Source organism: Trichomonas vaginalis, chromosome IV (genome assembly GCF_026262505.1).
Source record: "Trichomonas vaginalis G3 chromosome IV, whole genome shotgun sequence".
Classification (NCBI taxonomy): domain Eukaryota; phylum Parabasalia; order Trichomonadida; family Trichomonadidae; genus Trichomonas; species Trichomonas vaginalis.
This window is the reverse complement of record NC_067206.1, coordinates 29,514,724-29,532,679: the sequence shown is the minus strand read 5'-3', so window position 1 is coordinate 29,532,679 and position 17,956 is coordinate 29,514,724. Positions and strand designations below refer to the sequence as shown.

General features: G+C 33.5%; 2 protein-coding genes and 2 pseudogenes across 4 annotated transcripts, besides 7 other annotated features; 3 read left to right on the top strand and 1 right to left on the bottom strand.

The window, feature by feature from the left end:
• Positions 1-4,957: part of a mobile genetic element that runs on past the window's edge.
• Positions 250-854, top strand: TVAGG3_0191170 (annotated as a pseudogene). Its single transcript has one exon. A coding segment is annotated over exon 1 (605 nt).
• Positions 4,958-7,100: 2,143 nt separating the features above from the next.
• Positions 7,101-7,162: a mobile genetic element.
• A 120-nt stretch (positions 7,163-7,282) lies between these two features.
• Positions 7,283-7,391: a mobile genetic element.
• Positions 7,392-7,532: 141 nt separating this feature from the next.
• Positions 7,533-7,641: a mobile genetic element.
• A 141-nt stretch (positions 7,642-7,782) lies between these two features.
• Positions 7,783-7,891: a mobile genetic element.
• A 5,744-nt stretch (positions 7,892-13,635) lies between these two features.
• Positions 13,636-14,738: a mobile genetic element.
• A 306-nt stretch (positions 14,739-15,044) lies between these two features.
• Positions 15,045-15,287, top strand: TVAGG3_0191100 (serine threonine-protein phosphatase family; the record flags this gene model as incomplete). Its single annotated transcript, XM_051225991.1, has 1 exon — positions 15,045-15,287. One exon carries the CDS (start codon positions 15,045-15,047, stop codon positions 15,285-15,287), a length of 243 nt encoding a protein of 80 aa, XP_051110977.1.
• Positions 15,288-15,471: 184 nt separating this feature from the next.
• TVAGG3_0191090 lies at positions 15,472-16,138 on the bottom strand (annotated as a pseudogene). Its single transcript has one exon. A coding segment is annotated over exon 1 (667 nt).
• A 450-nt stretch (positions 16,139-16,588) lies between these two features.
• Positions 16,589-17,956: part of a mobile genetic element that runs on past the window's edge.
• TVAGG3_0191080 (phage tail repeat-like family) lies at positions 17,024-17,893 on the top strand (the record flags this gene model as incomplete). Its single annotated transcript, XM_051225990.1, has 1 exon — positions 17,024-17,893. The coding sequence occupies one exon, from the start codon at positions 17,024-17,026 to the stop codon at positions 17,891-17,893; it is 870 nt and encodes a 289-aa protein (XP_051110976.1).

The window sequence follows — 17,956 nt, the reverse complement described above, 5'->3', positions numbered from 1 at the left end:
AGACCATGTCAAAGAAATATATGCAATGGAAACGAAAAGGTTTATGAGTATATCTTATGTTGTTTGCAAACATCTTACAACATCCAAGTGTAAAAATGAAAAACTGCTCGTCATTATAATTGGAAAACAAGGAACATGTAAGAACACAATTCTTTACAGATATTCTATGCAAACTTTTAGAAGGTTATTCGAACCCTAATGACAAACATTAGAAAACATCTGTGGTAAATTTAATCTTCAATTGAGAATATGAAACTTATAGTTTGCAATGAACTTCAAAGTATAGATACAACAAAAGTTTTAAACTCAGATGCTTTGAAAGAGTCTTATAACAGATAAAGTTGGAGTTTGTTGAAAAGAAAGTATAAAGACTCAAGAGTTTTGTGAGAATGTTGCAAACTTCATTATGGTTTCAAACAATGCTGTTCCGATGAAGTTAGAAAGTTCTGACAGAAAGATATGTAGTCGTCAAGAACGTCAGATTCCTCATATATGCAAGATACTGAATATTTTGACGCTTTGTCAGAATGTTTGACATCTGACTTTTACACACCACTTGTTCTCCATATTTCATGACATTAGATATTCTAACTTCAATCCAAGAACAATTCCACATACCCGAGAGAGAGACAAAATTGTTAGAAGGCAAACAAGAGTGATATGAACTGTTCATATAGAAAGAAAGCGACTTTGAGTGTTTAAGATGAAAAGTCTTTTATAATGATGAATATAAACAATATTGTCAAGAGTATGTTATATGCAGCGTCTAAAACGAACATTATTCTTGCAAATGTCAAAAGTCTTTTAGACGTACAAGAATGGTGTATATACAAAGAAAATTTTTTCTAGAGTAAATTTTAAAAAAATATTTTTTAATCCGATAGAAAAAGATGGCAAAATTCATCTCAGTAAATAAGTACATGACAGAACAAAGATAAGTTAGCTCATCGCAATATTTGAATGTTTACTTCTACAAACTTTTGAAAAGTCTACATTCAGCAAATTTTGGAACATCGAACCAGTTATAAGTTTGCTATTGTGACTAAAAATGGTGCGAAATTTTGAAGACTTAGAACATAGAAGGTTTGTTTAACAGTCAAAGAAAGTTTTGACAGAAGGGTTCTCAACCTTAAAAGAAGGAAAGCATACCAAACTTGTTATAACCTTATGAACCAAAGAAGACAGACGCACTATGATATTATGAGTCTAAAGTTGTAGAAGTTCAAGGTAAATTGGTAAAAAGATTTTAGAGTCTAAGCCCAGTGTTTACTCCTAAAGAGGAAGAGAACATTGACATTGACCCAGAAATGTTCTAAAAATAAAAATTTATTTTTACATGTCAAATTTCTTCTTCGTGAACTGGCCTCTTGGTTCCAGTTCTTTCTTCTCTTCTTCTACTTTCTTTCTTTCTTCTACTTTCTGGTGAGTTATGTCAAATTTGAGCGCAGACCATAATTTATGTAAAAGTTCTTTGTCCTTTAATCAGCTCTTGCTAATTCTGTTTTCTATTTCATCTTCAGAAAAGCGCATTGTGTCTTCTTTGCATTCTAAGAACTTTTGTTGGACTTCATTTTCCAATCGGCGTCAATCTCTGTCAACAATCTGTATTGACAAATTTATAAGACTGCTCTGCTTAATGTTTTATGGTTCTTTGTCATATTCCCAGAAACAGAACTTAGAACAAATTCACCTTTCTTGTTCCTATGTAAGATTTATGGTCGACAGATGTTTTGCTGTAAAAAGTTTGTCTCGAATATAGATAAGCGAATCGCTTAGACACTTTCTAAAAAGATAAAAATTTTAATTTTTCTAAAAAATGTTAGAAAAAAAAGTCTTGCTGACATTGACAATAAATTTGAGAAGTTTTAAATAAGAACAAGAGGAAGTTAGAAAATGCTCAGATAAAACCTATACATGAACAAGTTTTAATTTGCTCAGAATGGTATATACAGGTCTAATTGCTACCACCTGGTCGGTAAGACCTTTCAACTTATCTTAAAATGGCTGCACAACAACACAGAACATACGAGTGAGAAGAATCCATCTTCTATGAGTTAGTTGTTATTTTGTCGACTTCTGGTCAATTTGACCAAACCGTCAATTCGTTCAAAGATATTATAAAGAAGTCTAAGTTAGTATGTATAAAAGACTCTGAGTTGTTAGAAATTGGATAAAAGAATACAAAGAAGAGTTTTGAGTATAATGCTATAAATGAGTATAATAAATTCTAAGTTCAAAGACCTAATGAAGGAAATGCAGGAGAAATATAGAGAAGAAACACTTCAGAAACAGACAGAAAGAGATAGAATACATTTCGAAGAAATTGCAATCTACGATTGGAAGACTTTACCTCACAAGATGTCTTCTTTATCTAGATGACTTTGCTTCTCATCCTTGTTAAAGAATAGAGAACAAGATATGTGTCGAATTCTCAAGAAGCTCAGACACTTAAACATCCTCAGTCGTAATATGTGTACAGACAGCAAAGAGAGTTAAGTAAGGATGTAAGAGAAATACTTACTGACATTAATTTTCCAGGATTGTCCGAAGACATTCATGGAACTTATGAAAAGTCCATGCAGGTAAGTTTTGACAGACAATGAACTATGGGAGAAGTAATAAGTCATACAAGACCCTCATACTTCTTTCAGAATTCATATCTACGCAAAACAAAGTTCAAATTGTTAAAAAGTCAAGCTTGAAAAATGTAAGTGTTAGTCTTAGTAAGTAAGTCTGTTGTGGTTCTGCAGCTTTCGGTTCTTCTGGCTTTGGAAGAAGGCATTCAGAAGAGAGGAAACGTCAGTCATCCGTTTTGTGTCCTGTCGAAGTAAAAATTTTTCCTGTCGGAAGGAAAAACTTTTTCTGTCGGAAGGAAAATTTTTTCTGAAGTTCGACCAAAAAAGTTCTCAATTTTCGAAAATTTGAATGGTTTACGGACGGACAACTGAGAAGAGTTCTCTGTCGTCGGGAAAAATTTTTTTCCCTTTGTCCGGAAAATTTTTCCAGTTGTCGGGAAAATATTTCCTGTCCGGATGAAGAACTCGAATGCAGAAGGATTTGACGAGCAATTTACCTTAAGAGGTACGCTGAGCCATCTGAAGTCAAGCTTGAAAATAAAAGAGTGCATTTACCCTACTTGTTGAAGTTGTCAAAATAACTTCTGTATTTTTTCCTTTAACAATGCAATCTTCTTTGAAGGTAAAAATTGTACAACCTTAATATCATAGTGTGTTGAGGTAACGTATCTTGAACTATTTTGTTTCACATCTTCATTTGGAGTCATTGAAATCGGTAAGTTTTTCGCGATAGAACCAATTTCTGTCAGATTTGCAAATCTTAGCAAGGTCGTAAAAGCTTTTGTTGTTTCTTCTGACTAAATGCAACATAACCACATGTCACTGTCTTCCATATCTTCAGTATAAATCATGATACTTATAGTTTCTTTTTCCTTTCCTTTTGGTACCGAACTGTGGTATTCTTTTGAAATGTTTTGTCTTTTGCTTCAGCTTGTTTTCCATCTCTTTTCTCATTTCTGTATGTAAATCGTCAAGAGTATTGTAAACATGCCATGCATAAGAGGAGTAAGCCCACATTGCAACAAGCCATTTACTAAAAATCTATGAACATAATATCCTCTTAAATTATTGGCAAATTTTACGATTTTCATGTGTTTATGACAAGACCGAGAATTCTCGGTCCTAGAGAAATTTCACTCAAAAGTTCTTGTGTGCTTTGTTTCTGAAACCAGCGTTCCTGTATGTTTGGTATCTGGAGAAAATAGAACGATATAAGTTTACATTTGTAAGGTTACTTTAGTGTTAGTCATAATTTGAATTTACGGTCAAAAATAAATTTAGGTGAACTATGAGCAATGCACACAACTTTTCACGCTCTTTTTTAACCTCAATATGTCCTTACTGAAAAAGTATGTGTTCCATATTCAATTTACTCAAGAATTTTATAACAGAATTCGGCAAAATAAAATTTAGGGTAGAAGGTATAATCTATCCGTTTTCTACACCTTTTTTCGTACATAAAGTTATAAGCGCGTTTTACGAACATGTAAACATTGTGAATTCGTGAATTCTAAACAATTTTGTGGCTTTCGATTTCCTCTGTCAGTATTGCAAAAGTTTTCACAAATATTGAATGTATCTTTATATTTCTTCTGACATCTGAAAAAAGAAGAAATCGTCAGCTTTGGATAGTTTTTGTTAGAAATGCCAATATGTTCATTTTGTTCTGCTTGGTTTCTCTTATCTTCTTTCTTTAAGTCAGCATAGTCGTTTCGCATACGTTCTATTCTCTTGACAGAATAGTTATTATTTCCTTATTGCTGCTTTACATTTAGAAACATTGTGGGTTCATTTTAGCATTGTACATTGAAATTTGTCCTGGCAGAACAACTAAAGCGTAATGGTCCTGCTAAATTCAAAACATGCAGGTCTAATTTGTTCGTTGCCATACTTTATTTTTTTGTCTTTATTTCTTATTTCCAAACACATTTAGCTACTAACGTAACAAAATTGTCATATGTTTTGAATTCTTTCAGATTGTATAAGTCAGATATGTTCTTATATATCCAATATTGGCAGTCTTTGTCCATAGACTTTGTGGTTGCAATGAATTCCAAGGAACTCATAGTAAACTTACGTATGAACTTCTTAATTTCAACTGAGTCGGTTGGTCTGACTTCAATTTCTCCAAATTCTCTGGAATAAGTAAGCTTTGTTGTTGTAATTTCAGGAAGTTTAGGTAGAATGGTCAATAATATCCTGCATTTCATAAAGATATTGTTCATTTATGTTTCATCTTTGCAGTGCAATCTAAATCTCCTTGGAGAAGTTCTGCTTTATCTTCTGGATTGTTGTTCGAAATCAAACGAATCTGGAATAGTTTTTGACGTATTACTAACATTGAAGTGTGGGTTCATAACTAAAGAGTTTGGTAAAGTTGAATGCAACATGTTCTTACAATAAAAATAAAAATATTTTTTAAAAAAAACTAACTTTATTTTTTATTTTTTTGTGAAAGTGTCAAAAATAAATTGTTTTTCACAGGTTTTCTACGATGTAGAAAAAGGGTAGAAAACGGGATAGATATACCTTCTACCGCAAAAAGTATTTTTCAATACTTTTATTCATCACTTTTCGCGTAGTTATATATAAAGACAATTCGAGATAAAAGTCATAGTACAATGAAATAATATATGCCACCATTTGTTGTGAACCAAACTGAAAGTCAGAGAAACTGTTACTAATGGTTCGTAGAATTTGGAAGCAAGTCATAAAAGTCCTTACCAATACTATAGAAAACTATTGTTCTTTGAACTGAAACTTGCATGACACATAACATTTGAGGGTCAAATACGTTCTATAAACTGTCAAATCTGCGGTGGAAGTATAAATTTAAATGGACGCATCTGGTGTAATGGTTCTTCTGTTTAGTAACCGAAGAAATGTGCCACAGAATGTTTGTCTACTTCCCAAATATAAAACTCTGTATCCTCTGGGAGGGTTAATTTCAATCTTTTGAAAATGAACGGGGTTCATCTATTGCATATTCTAGTTTCAGATAGTATGTTCCATTTAGTAAAAGAGTCGTATTTTTCTTGAAATTCCCAATAATATTTGTTCATTTGAGTTTGAAAGTCATTTAGAGTTTTCTCAAGACTTTCGTCTGAACGAATTGTAAAGATCTCATTTCGTCAAATTGTCTATTAGAGACCATTCAGACCTTCATACTGCCCATGAAAATATATCTGCGAACATAAATGCGTTAGTTCTATTTGAAAACAAAAACTCTCTAATCCTATTGCCTTTGCATCTGAAGGAACTTTGAAGCCAACGAATTGGATAGTCAAACCTGATATGCTCGGGATGAATATTTCTTCATCTGAAATAGTCCTACCAGCATTTGTAAAGAGATATAGTCTAACGGTTTTGTATCTGCTACTTTTGTCTTTGTGTTTTCAACCTGAAGCATTTAATAATATGTAAAAATATATTGTTTTTAACAATGGTATGCCATATAGCTTCTTGATTTGTTAAGAGTATTTGAAACGTTTTTCCCATCTGTATCTCTAGTGTTTACATAAGCATAGCCTGCCTTAGTAAAATATACTTGTAATTTCTATGAGCTTTACGAGCCGGTATAAAGTAGAAGAGAGTTTTGTTGCTTCGCTATAGTAGAAAAACTCCAACGTATGCTTGCCAATAGTCTGTAATTTCAATTGTTTCATCTTCTAGATTCGTACGACAAATTCGAATACAATATCTCCAATTTGCCTTTGTTCTATTAGTTTTTCAAACAGAGTGACCCAACGTAAGTTTTCAAGTTCTATTTCGTTTCTTATATGGTTTTATGTATGTGTCTACAAAAAGGGTAAATTGTTAGGATTCACAGTAAAACGTAGTTGCAATGGACAACATGTTTAAGATAGTGTTTTCCACCCATCTTCTAAAGCATAATCCGTCATTCGCTCACATTCGCGTTAAAACTCTTTTTGTCTTTTTGTGTTCTGACTTCAATGACTCACAACAGTGAATTGCATATTTCTCATCTAACAAGACAAGTTTCCCAACGGTCTGCTCCAACAAACTCAGCGTAATCTTCAAATAAAAGATGAAAAAAATATTTTTTTTGAAAAAACGTTTTACTTCATGCAATGTTTTATTTCTGTGCCGTCTTCAAGTATGCCCAATATTCTCTTTTCGATATTACATGAACTTCGGAAAATACCTTATCTAGCTAAAACAGCCATTTTTCAACCGACCATACCATTTCAATGAGTTTGTTGTATCATTCTTCGTTCGTCATGAGTGCGTCAATAATGTCTCATAGTAAACCTTGACTTTCGATTTGACTTCCGGAGAAAGAATTTGTGTTGTACTCAGTCAAGGACTGCTTTTGCGAACTGAGGGTAAGACAATGTTCGACAATAGGTTTTAATGTGGTTACTAACCACTTTGACCTTGATGAATATCTGGTAACTTCAAAAACAACTCAGCCAACAGGTCAGGCAACAACAACTATCGGAACAGAAGCATTTTCAGAAGAAGTTCATACCAATCAGACTCCAATCGAACATACAGAAACACTGTTATATACGAAAACGATAAAAACAGTTTGACAGAAAAGTGACAACTTTATGTGTCAAAAATATAAAAAGTGATATTTTATTCATCATTATCTTCTTCATAATTTATTTCATATTCTTCGTCTTACCAACAAAAGATGGGAATGTGAACAATTGCGGGCAATTTTTAGCCATTTTGGCTTGGAACTAGAGCCTGCGAGGTACATAGATAGTATCAGTACCTCACAGGCTCTAGTTCTCTATATGGCGCCGAGAAATTTTGGTGAAATGTGGTCGCATTTCACCAAAATTTTTTCGGCGCCATAGGATGAATTGGAGGGTGAGAGATATTATTTCATACAATACTACTCTCACCCTCCAATTCCCAGCCAAAATGGCTAAAAATTGCCCGCAATGTGAACAATTGCGGGCAATTTTTAGCCATTTTGGCTTGGAACTAGAGCCTGCGAGGTACATGGATAGTATCAGTACCTCACAGGCTCTAGTTCTCTATATGGCGCCGAGAAATTTTGGTGAAATGTGGTCGCATTTCACCAAAATTTTTTCGGCGCCATAGGATGAATTGGAGGGTGAGAGATATTATTTCATACAATACTACTCTCACCCTCCAATTCCCAGCCAAAATGGCTAAAAATTGCCCGCAATGTGAACAATTGCGGGCAATTTTTAGCCATTTTGGCTTGGAACTAGAGCCTGCGAGGTACATGGATAGTATCAGTACCTCACAGGCTCTAGTTCTCTATATGGCGCCGAGAAATTTTGGTGAAATGTGGTCGCATTTCACCAAAATTTTTTCGGCGCCATAGGATGAATTGGAGGGTGAGAGATATTATTTCATACAATACTACTCTCACCCTCAATTTTAATTACTTAAACTCATTCTATTTTTTTGACATGTAAATGTCACTTTTACTGAGATCTGACACAATGTCAGATCTCTTTTTTTCGTATATAAGAACACAACCACCCGAAAATACAGAAACACATCCAATCGAACATACAGAAACACATTCTGCAATGACCACTAGGTCGCAAACACGATATATCGCCTTTAGCAAACAATTTAAGTCTCAAATTCAAGACACACAAGATAGAGACACTCCTCTTTCAGAGAAAGTTCGTAGAAAATACGCAAAGAAAAGGTTCGAATTGTTAGATAAGTTAAATGAACAGTGGGGTTCAGAAGACAATCGAGATTATAACGAGATGTTTCAAGCTGTCATGGATGCCATTCAGCCTTTTGAAAACGAAATCAAAGACCCTGGCGTACTTGTTGACATGTTTGCTTCATATTTACCTGTTACTGCCAATCTCATAGCATTGCAAGCTATTGACCAGTTCATTCACTTGTTTCCAAAGAACTTGCAGAAGCATTTACAAGAAGTTAAAATTGCTGAATTTGTCCGTATATATCCAAATTCATACAATTATTTGGAAGAATTGAATGAACATGGTGAAAGGTCATTCTATTTATATTTCTACACAAAAGACAACCAGTCAAAACGACTATACTGCATTGAACCTATGCCTCAATTCTTAGACAATTTCCACGTTATAACAACTGTTGCTTTAGATATTCCTGCCAGAGTTCCATATGGAGGAACAGTAACCATCTCAAGCTTTCCCAAGGACTATAAAGGAAAGCCTCTCACAATTGCAAAATTCACACACAGCAGTTGCCAATTTGTTCAAGATGTCGAGTTCCATTTCCTCAACAATACGACTTTCATCATAGAGACTCCTCAAGAAGGTATATACAAAGTTTTCATCGCAGGATTTGTTGCTCCCAATGGCGAAGAAGAAGTCGAAGAAATCCTCACCTCAGAGAGCGAAGAAGAAGAAAATTTCCAAGACATTCAAGATTCAGAATATACCGAAAAAAAAAACAATTTAAGACTAAAAATTTAATTTTATTATAATATTTTTATTTTTTTCATCTGGTCTTTGTATCATTCCTCCTCTAGTTTCTCCGGGGCTAGAAGGGCGCAGCCCCTGGAAGCCCCACGCACCTGACCTATATCCAAAATAAAAAAAAATTAATTTCATGTCCGCAAGACTTCAACTAGAAAAATAAATACATATATTATAACAAATCTATATCAAGCATTAAAAAATCATACTTCATTGCATTCAATTTGTCTGGCAAATGATGTCAGAAGTTCTCAAAATTGTGAGAATCATAATTAATTTACCATCTACGTTAATTGAACATTTCATTTGTACAGATTGTAATATTACGAGTATCGCGCCATAAAAGAGGCTTTTCTTTGTATGTTTTATAAAAGCAATCCCAAAGTTTGTATGGAGCTTGCGTTCTGTTGCATTTTTGGTTATATGGTTTACACTTCGCACGATAGAAATGAAAGATTTTGGTGTTATTCCCAAACTTTCTGAAATCAAATTCGTTATATTTTTGAGGGAAAACTATTCTTGAGTCTATAAACATTTTGTTTAATACTCTTTGATCATTGTACCAACGGCCCATGTGTCCATTGAGCCATTTCAAGTATTCAATGGATTTATTCAGAATATTATCATTTATGTACTTAAAATTATTGAATACCATAACACCGGCGTTAAAGTAATTTTTGAATCCTTCAAATCTTCTTGCAAAATCAAAAACTACGATTGCAGATTGGTTGTTGAAATCATGGAAGTACATATCTTTAATATCTTGTACTACAATTGCATCTCCATCTAATTGTAAGAATCTTTCCATTTCAGGATGCGCATTAGGAAAAACAATTCGAATATAAGTGTCGTACCCAACTATCCATATTCTTTTAGTCAAGTACCGTGTTTGGTATGTTTCGAAATAGAATTTTGTATTAAGGATTGGGCGTTCTGCAAAATGAGTTTTATATTTTGGTAATAAATCTGCATTGACAGTTGTAATATAAAAGGAAATATTTGATCTGGATGTGCGTAATATAGCTGGTCCAAGATTGAAAAGGTCTCCTGACCATGACAATAAAACATTCATGTTACTGTGGAATTCTCCATTATACGTGATACCGCCAATAGTTGAAAACAAAACGATGATAAATACTGATTCAATGACTAATATATATATGGAAGATTTTTGAAATATAAAACCAAAACTCATTTAACCCTTGACGTCAAATTTTTGTGGCTCGCCAAGCTCTGTTTTAGCTTGATTTTCATAACACAATAAGATCTCTATATTGATATGTTATCTCGAAATCAAATGAAAGTCATGTTTCATATTCATTTTTACTATTCTTTAAATTCTGAGTATAATGAACTTCGTTTTTGTCGATGTCTTTTTATATCTCACCCTGTATCTTTTCTTTTTAGTAACTCAAACATGGTATAATCCTCTGTTGTCATATGTGTGTCAAAAAAGTGTTTGCTATAAAAGGGAAAGTACCGACAAATAACCGTTTTTCGCTGTCAGATTGATTTTTTATCAAAATATTGTGTATGCTATTTATTTGGAACTACAATAGCGAAAGTAAAATATATTGATATTGCCTGTTGAAATGATAAAGTAAATAGCATGAATATTCCTGAGATAATCATAAATATAAAAAACGATAATTGGTGTTTGGTCGGACGATAACCTTAAAAGATATGAGTTATGCTCTGGTTAAATTATGGACAAATTTTGGATCAATAACATTTTTATCCTTGCTATGATATTCTTTTCAGTCATTTTTGGTACTTCAATAATTGAAACAAGCGGATATTCACAAGTTATTGGCCCTGGATTATCAAATCTTAAACCTGATCGAGAATTAAGTAAAGACAAATACTCAATCATATACCTAAGTAGTTTCCGTCGAATTCCAATTCTATCTAAAATATTAAACTCACTTTTAAAGCAAGAATCTAAGCATTGCGAAAAAATTTACATATATTGGAACGATTTCAAGCATTCAATACCGGCTCCTAATTTAACTGCATATAACATTTCAAACTCTACAGTTCCTATTGAAATAATTGATACTGAAATGAGAGAACTTGTTGCTCGATTTTTAATACCCCAAAACCTCGAGACTCAGACCATATGCAATATTGATGATGATATTTTCGTTAATTTTACAGCTTTAGACACTGCTTTTGAAGAATTTAAACGTAGAGGCTTTCCATTGTCAGTTTTCGGAAATTACGCAACTCTTTGGAGAAAAGGAAAGTATAGCTGGAAGAGAGGCCGTGATTTCAACATTGTTCTTACTGGACTTTCCTTTATAAACGTAGATTTGTTTGAAATCTATCATTCATATAAATATAAAAGCGTAATAGACTATTCGGCTGAGAAAAACAATTGTGAAGACTTCATCATGAACTACGTAGCGTATGACGCTTTCGGGAATCGCCCTATCATTATAATATAAAGCACCACCTTCAAATACAATTGGGCTGTCAGAAAGCCTTCACACAGCAAAGCAAGAGTAGAATGCTTGAAGTTCCTCGATAAATCTTTCGATTTCGTTGAAATCACCAGAAATACTTCAGTTCCAATTCAAAAATAATTATCTCATCAAAAAATGGCACCTTTAGAAATTTATATATGTATTTGCCTGATATAAAAACCTATCATTTATACGCTTTTGTTATTATCTCATAGTATTTAAATGACATAAGGTTATGTTAGTTGCGAGTATCTAGATATGAATGTTGTTAATAAAACATACATATAAAAGCAAAGGATCCCTTATTCACAGGGATTCATTTCTATGACATGTATGTCCTTGCAGTGTTATTATATATAACTCAACATTCATTGATGTATACATAGCACGATGGAGGTGAAATATATTGCCACGTTGGGGTCCTATAGCTCCAATGAGGAGCTTCACTCTAAGAGATGACGATTAAATTGAATTTTGGTAAAAAAATCGAATTTATTGAGTGACTTTCTTCAACATAATCGACAATCTCACAATGAAATATGATATTCAAATTGTGTTCGATATATATTTATAATAAAATTGAAAATCAATTTTTTAATGGTGATTTGAATAATCACCGCTTTAGTTTACAACTATTCAATTTTCTGCACTTCGAGGTCTTTTTTCTCTTGATAGAATAGATATCATTCTGCATAAGCATGGCTATAACATGACCATATCATTATCTACCTATCTGTCGTTTCAGATATCAAAAAGAAGAGATTTGATCAAAACCTTAAACATTGGAGTTTTCACTGAGAGCCCGCTGATCAAGATTTTCAAAATTGGCCCATCCGATGTTCATTTTTTTATTGAAATAAGGTCAGGTGAGTGGGGCTTCCAGGCGCGTTGCGCCCTCTAGCCCCTAAGAAATTTTGCCCAAGACCCAAGAGGAGGACCGAACCCCAGCCGACCAGCCGGTGACAAAACCAAAACCGTTGTTATTTACATCATATTAATGGTGTCATTTTTATATCACTTTTAATATGTCACTTTTGTGTCACTTTTCACAAATTATATATGTTTTCATGTTTTGTCACTTTTCTGTCACTTTTCGGGTAAAAACATTTTTATTATTATATATAAATGAATTTTACAAAACCACCGTTACCGTTCTTTGGAAATAAGAGTAGATGTAAAGATATTATATTGAGAGAACTTAAGAAACTACCGAATGGTCTAACATTTGTAGATTTGTTCGGTGGAAGTTTCTATATATCCCATTTGTGCCATACAATATTCCCAGACTCAAAGATTATATGCAATGACTTCGACAACTATATGTACCGTCTCAAACATATTCCAGACACAAACAATATATTGAAAGAGTTAAAAGAAAAGATACCTATAGGTAAGATGGAACGTATACCATTAGATAAGAAAGATATTGTGAGAGAGGTTTTGAAAAAAGCAGAATATATAGACTGGGATAGTATATCTGCTAGACTATTATATAGTGGTGCTATAAGAGTTCATGACATTGAAACACTTATGTCAAAAGTTTTATATCTTAACTATACAAATGTTTTCAAAGAGGACATAGAAAAATATATTGAGGGTATAGAGTTTGTGAGATGTCATTGGACAGAGTTGTATGAAAAATATAAAGACAAGGAAAATGTTTTCTTTATAGTGGACCCGCCGTTCTATAACACATGGGATTTTCAATACCAAGTAGACTGGACTTTGAGAGACTCTTTAGAAACTTTAGACGTTATACATAACCATCCATGCTTTTACTTTACATCCGATAAAAGTGGTTTGGAAACCGTTATGAGATGGTTAGAGGACATACATGACTATGAGTTTATATATGACAAGATAGAATATGAGAGAGGTCCTATAAACTGGAGAAAGTGTCATAACAAAGAAATTTTATTAGTAAGTAAATGTGGTTTGAAATAGGACTACTTGTTTTAGGTTTTTTCCATTGTGTCATTTATTTATTTGACGTGGCAGAAAAGTACAGAGAATATGAAGATGAACCAATGCCTGCAAATGTTCAGCATATGTACTCGTAAGAGATATTTTTATCTAATATTAAATGGACGCACAGAACTTAGCGAATGCACAGCAACCTGGACAACCAAACCCAGAGAATATTCCAAATGAAGTTAGAATACTCTCGTAAACGAAAAAGATGATTTGACGCAGTCAAATCCTCTCTCTCAAAAAGTGGACTTTACATGGCAAATTTCAAATGCATGTAAGGTCCACTTTGATCAGTTTCAGGATGGAATTGGAGGCCATGAGGTACTGACATTGCATCAGTATCTCATAGCCTCCAATCCCTTCAAAAAATGGGAGAAACTTTGGTCGAATAATTTAACATTCGGCCAAAGCTTCTCCCATAATTAATGAGAATGAAAGGGTAAGAGGCATATAGGGTCACTATATACCTCTTACCCTTTCATTTTCATTTGGAGGTCAACAAACCCGGAGTTAATTGCAAACAATTAACTCCAAATTTGTTTATGTTAAGGAAGGAATTGGAGGGTAAGAGGTACATAGTATGAATATGTACCTCCTACCCTGCAATTCCTTCTAGAAAGTTCCAAAACTTTGGGTTAATTGCAAACTATTAACCCAAAGTTTTGGAACTTTCAAGTGGAGATGGAAGGCTTTGGGGTATACATTAATATAATATACCTCAAAGCCTTCCATCTCCACTACAAATGGGAGAAAGTTTGTCCGAATAGTTTAACATTCGGACAAAGTTTCTCCCATCTTTCAATGTAATTGCTACCTGTGAGGTACTGACTTGAAGTCAGTGCTTCACAGGTAGCAATATCCAAAAATTTAAAAACATTTTATCAGTTCGTTAGAGAACTAGAGCCTCCTAGGTACTGAACCAGAATCAGTGCCTAGGGGACTCTAGTGATCTATATAAATCTGAGAAACTTTGAGGAAATTGTTCGACATTTCCTCAAAGTTTCTCAGCAATTTAGCGATGAATGTTCGTTATCGTGTAGATATTTATAATATATACATGATAACAAACATTCCCCGCTAAAAGATGTAAAATCTTATAAGAAATAATTGCAAAAGAATAACAAATTGCAACAAATTTTATATGAAACTGAACCTTATGAGGTAGTGATTCAAGATCACCGCCTCATAAGATTCAGTTTCAATCTCAAGTATCTCAAAAGTAAGGCTCTATTTTTTGCCATGTAAAGTGTCACTTTTCTGTCAAACAGTTTTTATCGTTTTCGTTTACAACAATACAAACTGCAATGGCAAACTATGGTCAAGTGCCAACAGATGTACAAATGCAAACTGCCATGTCAAATGACGCTGCGTTAGGTTTGCCACCATGGTATGCAAATATGAGATGGAAAGAGTTTTATACAAACCCTGAAGTGGGATATAAACAACTTTATGCAGATGACGCGAACACAGGAGTTGACCCAGAATATGTTTTCTACCAGAGGAGAAACAGAATGTATGAGCTCCAGTTAAAGAATGCTATGGAACTCAACAGGAAACGTAAGAGACTAGGCGGACATTAGATTTTTACACGTAGTAAAATGGGTTTCTTCAGTAGTATTGGAAACTTCTTCAGAAGAGTTGGAAGAGGTATATGGAATGGAATAAAATCTGTCGGAAGAGGAGTATGGAACGGTGTCAAAAATATTGGTAAAAGAGTAGGTCAGTTCGTTGGTATTATACCTAAAGACCCTGAACCAGAAGAGCAAGCTCCTGTTATACAACAGCCTGAACCTGCACCACAGTCTAGTTGGCAACCAAATCCAACACCTCAACCGTATTAAAAAATTATATTTTTACCGTTCGATAGTAGTTGTATATGAAACTAAGTTCTAAGTAAAACGCATGGTATAATGGAATTATTCTTTTTCTTCCATCTGTAGTAAACCATACTTGAAAGTCTGAAATACTTCCACTTGGTGGTTCGTATAACTTTGTAGGTTTTTCGTAAAAGTCATTTGCCAAGCATCAGAAAGAGTTTTGGGCGCCAGAAAATGAAGCATGAACTATCACAGCATCTTGGTCGAAAACATCTTTAAATAAATATGGTTCATCTCTTGCATATCGATTGTAGATATTTGCTAAAGGAGGTTCAACTTTCTGATTTAACATTCTTTGCAAATAATACCATGCATTGCAGTGAATTCTGTATATATTTGTTCGTCTTTATTTGGATTGTCTTCGGAGATTTGAAATGACACTTGTGAATTTTGTTTGTCATATACAATTCTCACATAAAGTGTTCTATCGGTATTCGCATATTCATCAGCATATTTTGCATAACATGAATTTATTTTATCTTCTATATTTTTTAACGCAGTCTGTAGAGAAGATGAGAGGTCAACTTGTATTAGCTCAATTTCTTCCCACATTTTTCGTTGCCCTTCAGATGTATAATCTATATGAAACCTTACAATAAATGGAAAACCTGTTTGAACTTGTGAGACAAACTTCATTCTACGAAAGCCAATAGCTTTTGTGACGGATGGGTCTCTTAACCATCTTAATGGGTAGTCAAACGATAGCCTTCATGCTTTATAGTATCTATGTCAACCTTTTGACCGACATTAGTAAAAAGTTCATCTAATGGTTTAGTTGTAGCAACTCTAGAATTTTCTTTTTCTATTGGAAGCATATTTTATCTATAATAAAAATGTCAAATGAAACAGCGTCTATGAGAGAAATACAACACAACCGACAACTCATTATGCAAGCTCTAAATAAGAACACAACAAACTTTTCAAACTATTCTAAGATATCTGAGTCATTGAAAGAAGGAAACTTAAAACTGACATTAAACCCTATAACAGATGAGTTTCTATTTCAAGACAATAAGAACCATACTGTCTGTATAAATCCAACAAAAGGAACTTTAAACGAGAAACCTATAAATGAACTTCTTTTGAAAGCAGATGTTGACAACAAAGCTGACAAAGAATATGTAGACGATGCAATAGCAAAAGAAGAAGAAAGAGCTAACAATGCTTATGCAACAAAAGAACATACTCATCCTGAACTAGCAGACAAAACATATGTTGACAATAAAATGTCAAGTGAAGTGACAAGAGCTGAAAACGAATATTCTAAAAAGACTCATATACATTATATTAACCAAATACCAAGTCTTAAGGAAACATTAGAGACAAAAGCAGATAAGACTCATACACATTCTATATCTGATATCACAAACTTACAAGAAACATTAGAGACAAAAGCAAATAAGACTCATACACATACCATTGCAAATATTACAAACTTACAAGAAACCTTAAACAGGAAAAGTGATATTGGACATACACATACATCTTCTGAAATAACAGACTTAAACGTTAGCCTTGAAAATAAAGCAGATAAAACATATGTCAATGAAATATACCAAAGTTTGATAGGAACAAAAAATATTGAAACTATTGTTGGTGACTTTTCTGTCAATGAAGAAAATAACTATTTTAGATGGCAGTTGGTACAGTCCTTAAAAAATGGTACACGGCATAAACTCATTCCGAAAAATAACAATGAAATGTATGTAAGCTATAAAAAGAATGATGGTACACAAGTTAAAGTTCCATTAGACAACAACTGCTACTTAAACTTATATGGAGACGAACAAAAGAAATATTTAAGAGTTTATGAAATGGCAGATATGACATTGCCTGACCCAGCTCCAGCACCACATTATTATGACTATGGAGATGACGACAGAACACCACATGTAGACCCAAAAAAATTAACATTATATTTAGATTATTATAGATATAAAAGATATAATGCAATAGAAAAAACGAGAATAGTATATTATTATACAGATGACAGAAATAAATATTATAGTCAAGACTGTACCTACCCTGAAAACATAAGATTATATTATAAAAAATATTCTGACACAAACCAGAAGAAACCTGAAATAGTTGCACTATATTTTAAGTTCAAAAGAGACAATCCTATAATATCTCATATGTTTGATTTAATGAACCCAGTAGGTTCTATTTATACATCTATGGATGCAAGAGGTCCTCAAGTAATGTTTGGTGTTGGTGCATGGGAACAAATAGTCGACAGGTTTTTGTATTGTGCAAACTCTTCAAAGGAAACAGGTGGAAGTAAAACGATTTCAGGTGAAAATTTACCTGCATACAGTCATTACATAAGATTAACTACATCTCAAGCAGGTTGGCATAAGCATAGATATTGGGATTGGTCAGGAATGACAAAAGGTCAAGGATATGATGTTAAAGAGGACGTTAAGTTTGCTATAAATTGTTACTGGGATGACACTCAGGGAGAAGGAAACCATACACATTTCGTTTCAGGATATACGCAAACAACGGGACAAAGTAAAGACTACATGCCACCTTACATGACAGTTTACGCATGGTATAGAATTGCTTAGTCGTCATTTTCAACTTCTTTAGCATATTCGTCAGGAGTTGTCTTATATTTGTTAGGAACTGTC